The 9673-nt window shown below is 53.8% G+C and overlaps 1 protein-coding gene across 2 annotated transcripts in view; it reads right to left on the bottom strand.

Moving 5' to 3' along the window:
- BAK1 (BCL2 antagonist/killer 1) overlaps positions 1-8159 on the bottom strand; it is a 14914-nt gene extending 6755 nt beyond the window's left edge. Inside the window, exons 1-3 of one of the 2 annotated variants that reach the window (XM_026864505.1) lie at positions 7723-8159; positions 1380-1515; positions 1130-1273 (exon numbers count right to left, since the gene is read on the bottom strand). In XM_026864505.1, the coding sequence (XP_026720306.1) occupies positions 1130-1273; positions 1380-1515; positions 7723-8029 (587 nt within the window). In that variant the 5' untranslated portion in view covers positions 8030-8159. The remainder of the gene's footprint in view (positions 1-1129; positions 1274-1379; positions 1516-7722) is intronic. The other variant, XM_026864506.1, reaches the window with a different exon arrangement.
- Between the last annotated feature and the right edge of the window lie 1514 nt (positions 8160-9673).

Below are 9673 nucleotides of genomic sequence, written 5' to 3'. Positions count from 1 at the left end.
AGAGAAAAGTTAGAGCTCAGGAAGAAACAACAGAGAAACACAGGCAGCATAAAGAGAGGGACAGAGGTTAATTTACCTGTTTGCGGTGCGTTAACCGCCTCAGGCTGGCAAAGTGGTGAAAACAGCGCGGCGTGGCTTCCCAAGGACAAGGGGAGCAGGAAAAGGACAGAAGAGAGGCAGTTAGACAACAGACACCGAGCAGAGGGGACACAGGGATGGGGCTGGGACGGGGCCAGGCGTGCTCGGAGGAGCAACGGGAGCCTGGGACCCCAGAGGAGACCCCGGCTTCTCTCCTGCCTCTGCCAAGGGTCTTCTGCGTGTCCCTGGCAAACCGTTTAACATGCAGAGTGTCTTGGTTTCTCTCCAGAGAGGGGTGAGGACCGAACGCCTTGACAGCCGCCTCGATCCAAGCCTGTACCTCAAGCAATCGGGGCAATAAGTTGTCGGGGCGTTTGCCTTCGCTCTTCACCCTGCTGCTGTGCTGTGAGTGGGTGAGCTGGGTGCGCATCACCTGCGCGAGATGGCTGCTGGCTCTGCGAGCCTGTGGAGCATCCCCCATGCTGAGCTAGTCAGACCCCGTTCCCCGTGGACCACGCCAAGGGCAGCGAGTACCTGCCCATCCCCACAGCCTGCAGCTGCGTTTGCTTTGTGCCTCTGAAATCCTGACTCCTCAGGGCTTCCCAGCTACCAAGCAAGCAGCACTGGCAGCGGCAGCACGTCTGCCTTGGTTGTACCCTGAAGGGGAGCTGGGACAGTCACTTGGCTACTGATGCGCGGGTCACACTTCCCAGGCACGTTCCCCAAACCTTCTGACCCCGGCCAGCTCGTGCAAGGACTGTGAGAGGTTTAGTCAGGTGAAGACTGCCCAAACAGTGCACAGGAGGAAGAGCAGACAGGCAGAAAACACAAGAACTGTCACAGTGAGCTTGTTGGGAGCTCAACCCAGGGACGGTGGGTGAAGCTTGAACGGACAGAGCCTGTGTGCTGGGGCAGAGCTGGGGGGGGGGGCAGCTGCTCCGGGGTGGGGGCAAGGGTTTAACTGTCTGCACTGCACCCTGTCTGACCTTTCCTTCCCTGGTCTTCTCCGGGAGAAGGCGTCCAGCCCACGCCGAGGAGCCGGTGGCCTTACCTGGAGGCTATTCTGGTGAAGTACTCATAGGCGTTCTCCTTGGTGGGCTGCAAGGACTTCAGCATGTAGCGAAACTCCGCGTCGTACCGCTCGTTAATGTCGTCGCCGATGATGGCCAAGCGCCTTCCCACCAGGCTCCCGGTGCTGCCCAGAGAGAGAGCAGCGTCAGCTGGACCGAGGGCTGGCTCTGCAACGGAGCCTGGCTAGGGATGGGGCTTAGGGACCTGCAGGTGGTTGGTATCAGTTTTACCTGCCCAGCTCCTGCTGGATCTCCGCGATCTCTGGGTCCATGGGCATTTCCTCCCCTCTCTCCTCTCTCTCCTGTTGGTAGCGGTAGAAGGCATAACTCCGAAACACCTCCTCCGTCTCCTCTGCCACCTGGTCTTCTAAGAGAGACAAGAGGCAGAAAAGTCAAGGGAGAAGCTCGTCTCCCCCTTTTCCCCGAGTTTGAAAGAAACCATTCCCTCATTTTCAGCCCAAATTTGTGCTGTACCTATCAACACTGGCCTTCTGCAGTAAACCAGAAAGAATCCGACATAATCTAACTCTCAGAAAACTAATTTTGAAGCCAGCCTTTGTTCTTAGGGGCACAGGCCCACCTTTTGAATCCATTTTTTGGCAAGAGACAGCTACAGGACTGTCACAACACAAAGCAGACGTTCCAGTGCTTGCGCTTGGCCGCTCGCTCTTACCTCTTGATAAGGGCATTGCTCAGCGCAAACAGCTTCAGGAATCTCAGATCCAAACCCAAACTGGAGGCAAAGCTCAGTCTAGTGCTGCCCATCGACCCCCAGCAAACAATCTTGTTTCCTAGTGTCCCCAACGGTCGTGCCCTTGCATGGCATCAGCGGTGACGTGGTGAGCAAAAGTTAAATTGGCCGTTTTAGATAATTCCTCACCGATTCAACCACACATCGCTGGTCTCACATACACCCACAGCCCGGCAGTGGCACTGCCAGGGCAGGGTTTGCAACTTCTATGTGGGCTGCTGGCAGACACAGAAAGGAGAGGAGCTTTAGGATAACTCATAAACTGGAGCTCAGAGAGGTGATTCCGCATCTGGTGCTTGAAAGCAGATAAACAGCCGGGTGATCAGTTTGACTGAATGGCTGCTCCTGCTCCAGAACATCCAAATCCCCCACTTTGCTAAAAATTATCCCTGGATACAATATTCGGGAGCTGGGCAAGGGGTGAGCCAGGGCTGTTGTGGGGGTGAGCTGAGGCTGGTTTTGGGTGCCACAGCTTCCTTTCCTTGCTCTTGTAAACAAGCAGGGCTTGGCACGCCAGGTATTCAGGGTTCAGCGCGGGAATGTGCCCGTGCAGTAACGTCACCGGCCCCGACGGCGCGCGAAAACTAACCGGGCTCCAACGCAAGCAGGAAACGAGTCAGAAACCACCGAGGCCAACAAGCGTCTGTCTGCAAGCGGCTCAGCTCCCTGGCCCCGTGCCCACGCTGCGGGGAAGGGCAAGGGTCTGGCTGTGGCCAGGACTTGCCCCCTCCGGAGCAGGGAGCCCCCGGCGAGGCGTTTCAGTCCCGTAGGTACTATGGTGACCGATACCTTATCACACGTTACATTGCTCCGGGGGAAAGTACCCGGCCTGTCACGGGATGTCTTTGATTAGAGCTCGGTTTCTGCTGGCTGGAGAAGCAATCTGGTCTAGAGCACTGGGTCCCAGCTAAGTCACCCCGTGGGGCTCGGGGGGGGCTGGCCTAAGGTCCCAGTAACAAAGTTCTGCCCAGTTTCTTTTCTAAGATGTAAAATTTGTAGGGGACAGAAATGGTAGGGACAGAGCAGAGCCCTGCCCCTTGGACAGGGTGTCACCATTCAGGGTGGAGATTCACAGGCATTAGATGAGGCACAAAGCCCAGCTTTGAGCCCAGTAAATGAGCTACCTAAATGAGTTACCGGACCCTGCAGACCAGTGGCTTGAGGTGATCATCCTGCGGCGCGTGCTGGTGACACGCAGCAGGTCAGCACACAGTGACTAGCAGCAGTGCAGCTCACTGCAGCCCACCCAGCTAAAACCCTTTCCAGGCACCCCGTGATTCTGTGATTTCCACCCACCAGACCGGCCGCGCAGTTCTCGGGCCACTGGAAATTGCATTTCCCATGCAGAGACGCTCCTGCCCGAGCAGTGTCTCAGAGTTGGGATGTGTGGATCTGGACACAGCTGTCCTGGCAACGCTGCTCCATAAAACCCTGTATCCAAGTGTCCAAAACATGCCCTGCCACTTGTCGCAGAGTTTTTCCAGCTGGTCACGTCTACGTGGTCCACACACAGCGCTGGGGAGATGGGCCCAGCCCCGGATGGGGTGTGGGGAAGGGAGAGGACCTGTCGTGCAGAGACTCGGGTTACACCGAGTTCAGGTTGGGTAAATAAAGGTGAAGGGAAATGACAAGCCCTGGTCACTGTGTTTTCAGGGGACTGTTTTTTTTTGTTTTGCCGGAATGGCTTTATTTGGCGGTAAATAAATCCCACCTTTGAAGGAGCCAGTGAGCGTTCCACTGGGAGACAGAAAACGAAACCGACTGACTCACAGTTTCAGTGAGAGGCAGGGTAAACACGCTTCGAGAACAAAAGAGGAAATAAGTGGATCAAAAAAAAAAAAAAAATCCCTGGTTTTAATCACCCCAAGCACTACTTTGAGTAACACAAGGAGAAGCAAACACACATCTTCATCCCCCAAGTGCTAACCCACAGCACCCACCGGACCATCTCTGGGGCTCTTCCACTCAGAAGAAGATGATCTGGATCAAGATTTGCCTTGTGGACTCCCAGTACCAGCAGCAGAGAGGAGGGCGGTGGTCTAGAGCTCCTCTGGGATCTTCGGGCTCCATGTGGGATCGTCAGGGCCGTGTTAGGGGGCTCAGGAGCTGCTGTGAGCCCCCACGCTCCAAGGGAGAACCTGCTCCGCTTCTGCTCCACGGAGCAGCGACCCCGCCGTCCTCAGTCCCCAGAGCACTCTGAGTATCTAGACCAGATCTACCCCAACAGCCTCTTGCCTGGATTCACACCATAGACAACAGTGCCCAGGCCCCAGCCAGTCCCAAACACGCAACATCTGCGTTTCTGTGCAAGATCCTTTGTTTCTCCCGGTTCCCATCTCCCGGAGAGCAGCTGCGCTACAGTGAAAACTGGCAGGTCTCATCAAAGTTATCCATCAGACCTTGTTACAAGTCAGTAGCCCTGCTACAGACTGCAGTAATGACAGATGCAACCTGGCAGCATCCCCTTCGAGCTCAGGAGACAGGCAGTAACTACACCGAGAGGTGCATCTGAATGTACAGAGGGAGATATCCAGCCTGGAAACAGCTTTGGGGAACCACAAATGGTCTTTGGAGGTTTCTGCCTCGAGGGGAAGCTCAACTCCACCTCATGGTAGCTGCAACTCAAGTGTGGGATGAGCAGTTAGGGATTTGGGTTAGCTTCCACTGGGTAAGGCAGCCCCTTGTGAGAATTATTGCCTGTCAATAGCAACGGCACCCAGGATCACCCTGACACTGCATCGTGCTGGCACAATCCTGCACAGCTTGAACCCGAGAGCAGAGCTTCTAGACAGGGAAACGGAAAACTGCCGACCCCAGAGGCGTCTGCACAGCACAAAGCCCTTCCCCTTATTCTGCTTCTTAGAGCAAGTATCTTCCCACCTAAAAGAGGAGCACTATTCTCAAAGAGCCTCCATGCAGAGCTAATGGGCAAACCACACCTTGGTTTTAAGACAGAAATTTGTCTGTCAGTAAGGAAGATTCTCTATCTGGTCCAGGTTCTGGATCAGACTCAAGAAACGTGCTTTAATTCTTACATTCAATTGTGTCCCACCAACAAACCCAGAGTTACAGGCAGGCAGCAGGGGCTGGGGGCTGCAGCAAGGTTTTGCTCTAGTACTTTGCTGCCCGAGCTAAGATTTGTCCCATATTTGCTCATCAACTGAACTGCCAAGGGAGTCTGGGCCCAGGGCTCAGTGGGATGCCCGAGATGGGTGAGAACAAAGGAGTCACAAGGCAATTCCATAGCAGAGTTATTTCCCAGCGCAGCCATCAGGATGACCGTTTGTTTTTCTTTTAGAAACGGAAACCACCTATTGATGGGAGATGCTGCAGGAAGTCAAATACTATGTGTCTGTGCTGGAGAAAGGAACCGCACGGGCACCAGACGTAAGTCTATCTAAATGGTTTTGGTTGCTCTACAGGATGTATGAGAACCCAGGCTTAAACAGGCAGCTCACATTTTTCCTACTCATTTTGCAGGTGGTCTCGGCGATGAAGACACGGAGACGCTTACAAACGCATGACTAACATCAATAAGCAGCTATTTATCAGTTCGTGACTTGCTTCACATGCAACGTTAAGTCCAGAGCGAAGACAAACAACCAGGGACTCAATCTCACACCTTTATGTACGTTACGTGAGTATTAAACACACACAGAGAGATGAGAAAGCCCGGGTAATCTGAGGAAGAGCTGCCAGTCTGACACCGCACACTGAGTCAGGGTGTCTGGGCTTTCCAGGCACAACCCTGACACCTTGGACATCCTTGCAGAGATTTCCATCACACCCCTCTCCATTTCCCTAGTAAGAAGTAGTAATAGCAATGCAACACCTTTCTCAACAAAGAGCTTTGGGGTTCCAGCTGACGTGGTCCACACAGGAGCTAAGTGTGATCACAAAAACGTTTCCACCCCGTGGACTAACCCCTCCGCAGTGTAAGGGGCTGAGTTGCACTTGGCATGGTTACCAGTTACCTGCACATCCATGGCTTGTCCCACAGACCTAAGCCTCGATGAAATTACCCAAAGCAGTCCTGTAGCTGTGTGTGTCCCCCGGCAGCACGTCTGAGCAGGGAGGCGCTGCCACCCCCATCCTACAGCCGAGAGCTGAAGGAGGGCAAGGTTACTTTTCTGAAGTATGAGCCTGGTTTCCTGAGCTCAGCTCAGCACCGTTGGTGCTGGGCCTCCCACCCCTCCTTCTGCAATGTTTGCTCCCCTTTGCACGACTATTCATGAGCTAAGTTGCTCCTCCTCTTCATCACATACTTGCAGGAGTATGAAGTTCCCGCCTTCGTTTACAATGTCCTAAAAACTCCCGAAATGCAAACTGCCACCTCACCTAGACAGAAACAGCAGCATCTTGTCCATGCCCTAGGCAACACCTGGCAGAACGAGGGCTCACAATGATGCTCAAGCAAATCCTTGAGCAGCAGATAAATCTCGTCACTCCCTACTGCCTCCAAAGATAAACAAACAAAGCAAGCAAGCCCTAAATGAAAGCCAGGCTTAATTCCTGTTGACGAAAGCCTTCTTCCACCACATGATCCCATAGCATGTGTCGGTGGAAGCTGCATATTTCTGCTTCTGGTGGAATCCACGAGGCTTCTGCCTAAGAGGCACGCAGAGATCCTGCCTCCAAATTCCAGATAGATGCCCCTGAGTTTTGGGAAGTGGAAGGATGCCCGTGCTGCCAGTAAGCGTTTGCGAGTTTACGGGAAGCGTTACTTTCAAACGGTGTGGTTAGAGCTCAGGGCCTGATCCTCTCATTGTTTTTGACGTCAGCGTCTCATTGGCCTCAACAGGAAATCACCATATGTAAACAAGTGCTCTTATTTATTTATTTTCGTACCTTGCAGACTTTAGTAAGAGAGGGACAGGGTATTTTTTCTTCTAGTGTATTCATGGGGGATCTAGCACGAGTGGTACTTCGAGATGAAGTCCAGGCAATACCAGGGTATAAATAACATTATCAGGCCAATAAACCAGCTCTGCGCTGGATCTGAGCTCAAACCCATGAACAGTTAGGTACAGCTTCTAATCTCCATTATTGACAGAGCTGCAGTGACTCAGCCATATTTACAAGTCCGCCTGCAAAACAGGTTAAGAAGTCACCTGTGTTCGACAGCTTTCTGTGCAGCGGCGTTTTATCCTTTTGGGATGGAACAGCAGCGGAGGTTTTTCCCTGTTCCTTTCGGCCCCCTTCCCAGTTTCACCCATTAGTGTGAAACACAATTACACCGTCTGCTGGGCTCGGCACACATCAGAAACGGACTGAACTGCTGCTGAACGTTGGTGAGCTCTAAGTTTTGATCACTGCTATGCCAAGGCACACCGGAGACCTGACTTCAGCCAGCAGCCGATGCAGCAAGACTGAAACCAACTGCCCGAGACCAGGCGCTGCTCAGCAAGGCTTTTCTCTGTGTTTTCCACATCGAGCATCTTTTGCTCTCTCGTGCTCAGGGAAGGGAAAAGGAAATGACAGCAGGCACCAGCCAGGGTGACCTGCCCCAAGCCCTGTGCCCCTCTGGCACCCGCTGTGCCTGCCTCAGCCTGCCCGCTCAGAGCTGCCGGCGTACCCCAGCCCGACAGCTCCCTGCACACTATTTTTTCCGTGTTTTCCAAGCCCCCCCTTGCTGCCCACCTCACTAATCCAACGCCAAGCATCTCCCAAAAGCATCCGGGTTGAATTCAGCATAGCTTTACAGAACTGGTTTGTTATCCCAGTCTTGCAATGGGCCCTGCAGGTATGAAAAACCCCGTCTTTTCAAAGAAACACAGCAGGAGGTGGGGGAAAAAAAAATAAATATCACAGCAACCTTTTTACCTGAGTTGAGCTCTTGTGACAGCCTGCGCCCGTTGCTTCCCTGGCGTCCATGGGCCCTTGGTGGGTCACTGTTGTTCCCCGAGGCCATTGCAGAGAGATGCTTGGGAGTATCAGCTTCACCTGGAACGACAAGAGGCAGTGAGTGAACTGGGTTATGAGCAGCGAGCAGGGACACTGGAGCGTCGCGGGCCCTTGCTCCCTCACACACCTCCCGGTGCAGCCTCAGGAAGCCCCTTTGGCTGAGCCAAGTGCTCAGAGCAGCAGCGCTGCCTGCTTTTATCTCTGCCAGAGACCTCACTCCTCCCATCCCCGCACACTCAATCCCTGATTCCTGGCCACACTGGCTAGATTTCTCTCTTCCTAACACTTCTCAGCAACGTGTTTACAGACAGTCACATGCCAGAAGAGGAAAAGTCACCCAGCTCCCTACCCCACTTCTGCACTCGCTGGAAACCTTCTGGCTCTGCTCTGACCTGCTCAGCCAGTGCCAGGGACCAGACCCCCAGCCCAGACAACAGCAGCACCTGCAAGGGCTGGGGAGGAAAGGCTCTAGGACCCCCCAGCTGCACCCCGAGAACACGCCTGGGAGCTGAGCCGTGGGGCTCTGCTGCTGCCCCGACTGCAGCCACGATGGTTCCGAGCACGGCAAGAGCAAAGCGACCCGTGACCACGCCGAGCTCCTGCACGGACCCGCAGCCGATTTCCCCTGGCAAACACCTCTGGCTTGTTTTCCACAACTTCCACAAGAGATGAGCTCTGTTTTCCTGTATCCAGAGGCTCTAATTCCCCCTGTTCTTTATGTCTTCTAAGCTCCTCAGAATAAAAAATTAAATTAAAGGAGAAGCAAAAGCACAGCTCATACAACGCCCGAACTTCACAGGTATCCTAAACCCAGACCTGTGGTTTAGGGCTCGCTGCGGTCCTCAGCGTCCTCACCCCTCTGCTCCTTGCACTGACCTCAGCCCCTGGTTTTTGCAGAGAAGGAAGCGAGGCCACACAGTTACTATCAGGGTTACAGAGATTGTGGCAGCTCCAGCCTGCTCTTTGGCATGCCAGTACATGTTCCCAGCCCAGACTTCTATAGGATTAACTGGGGGGGTTTCTGATTTGCACCAAGTCTAAGTTCATGAAGACACATCAACGCCCAGAAGTTTAAACTGTACCCTAGGGAAACATTTTTAAAAAGTGCTGGTTATGTATAAATAAACACCTGTGTCAAGATTAGAAGTGCAATGTGTGGTTTAAGCTTACAACCTCACACTGAAGATTATTCAGAGGAAAAAAATAAATTGAGACCGTAAGCAGTAACGTGAAGCACAGCCTGCAGTCAAGGTGGGATGGGGGCCTGGAGATGCAAAGCTTACCAGCCTGGCTTAGAAAGCCATCGTGTATTTGCATAGCTGTGTTCAGGGAGCCACAGTGACACACAGATGGAGACGCTATTTTTTCCTACGTGCCTCCGAGTACAGGATTTCCCCTTTCCTCCCCAACCTCAAACATCCCCGTCCAAGGAAAAGCTGAAAACATGATGAGGATCAGCAGTTGGGAGCGAGGGTAAAGCTGAGGGGGGAACTGGCTCAGATTAGCAGAGACCCAGGCTCCAGAGCCGCCCCTCTCCTTGCTCCTGTCAGCTCTGGGACACGCTGGAGACGACTCAGGGGGAGCCTGGAGCGAATGCACATGCCCCGGTCCCCTCCTCCGCAGAGAAAACCCTCCCGTGCTTCCTCCACTGCCATCCCCAGCCCCTCCTGGGGCGCTCGCAAGGCTACAGCTGCAGCCCACCTTGCACAGGAAGGCCGCAGTGTCTTCAAGGGGAAGCACGACCCGACTCAGAGTAGCTCTCTGGAGCTCACGGGTGAGCGAAACAGTATGAATTTCTACTGTAGTCCACGCTGCTCCAAGCCGGGGCTGCACTGAGCGCTGGGGAGGATGTGGACGCATCCAGCCGAAG

This window comes from Athene cunicularia (assembly GCF_003259725.1).
Source record: "Athene cunicularia isolate RWA chromosome 26 unlocalized genomic scaffold, athCun1 chr26_part2, whole genome shotgun sequence".
NCBI classification, from domain to species: Eukaryota; Metazoa; Chordata; class Aves; order Strigiformes; family Strigidae; genus Athene; species Athene cunicularia.
This window is presented reverse-complemented; position numbering and strand designations above follow the sequence as displayed.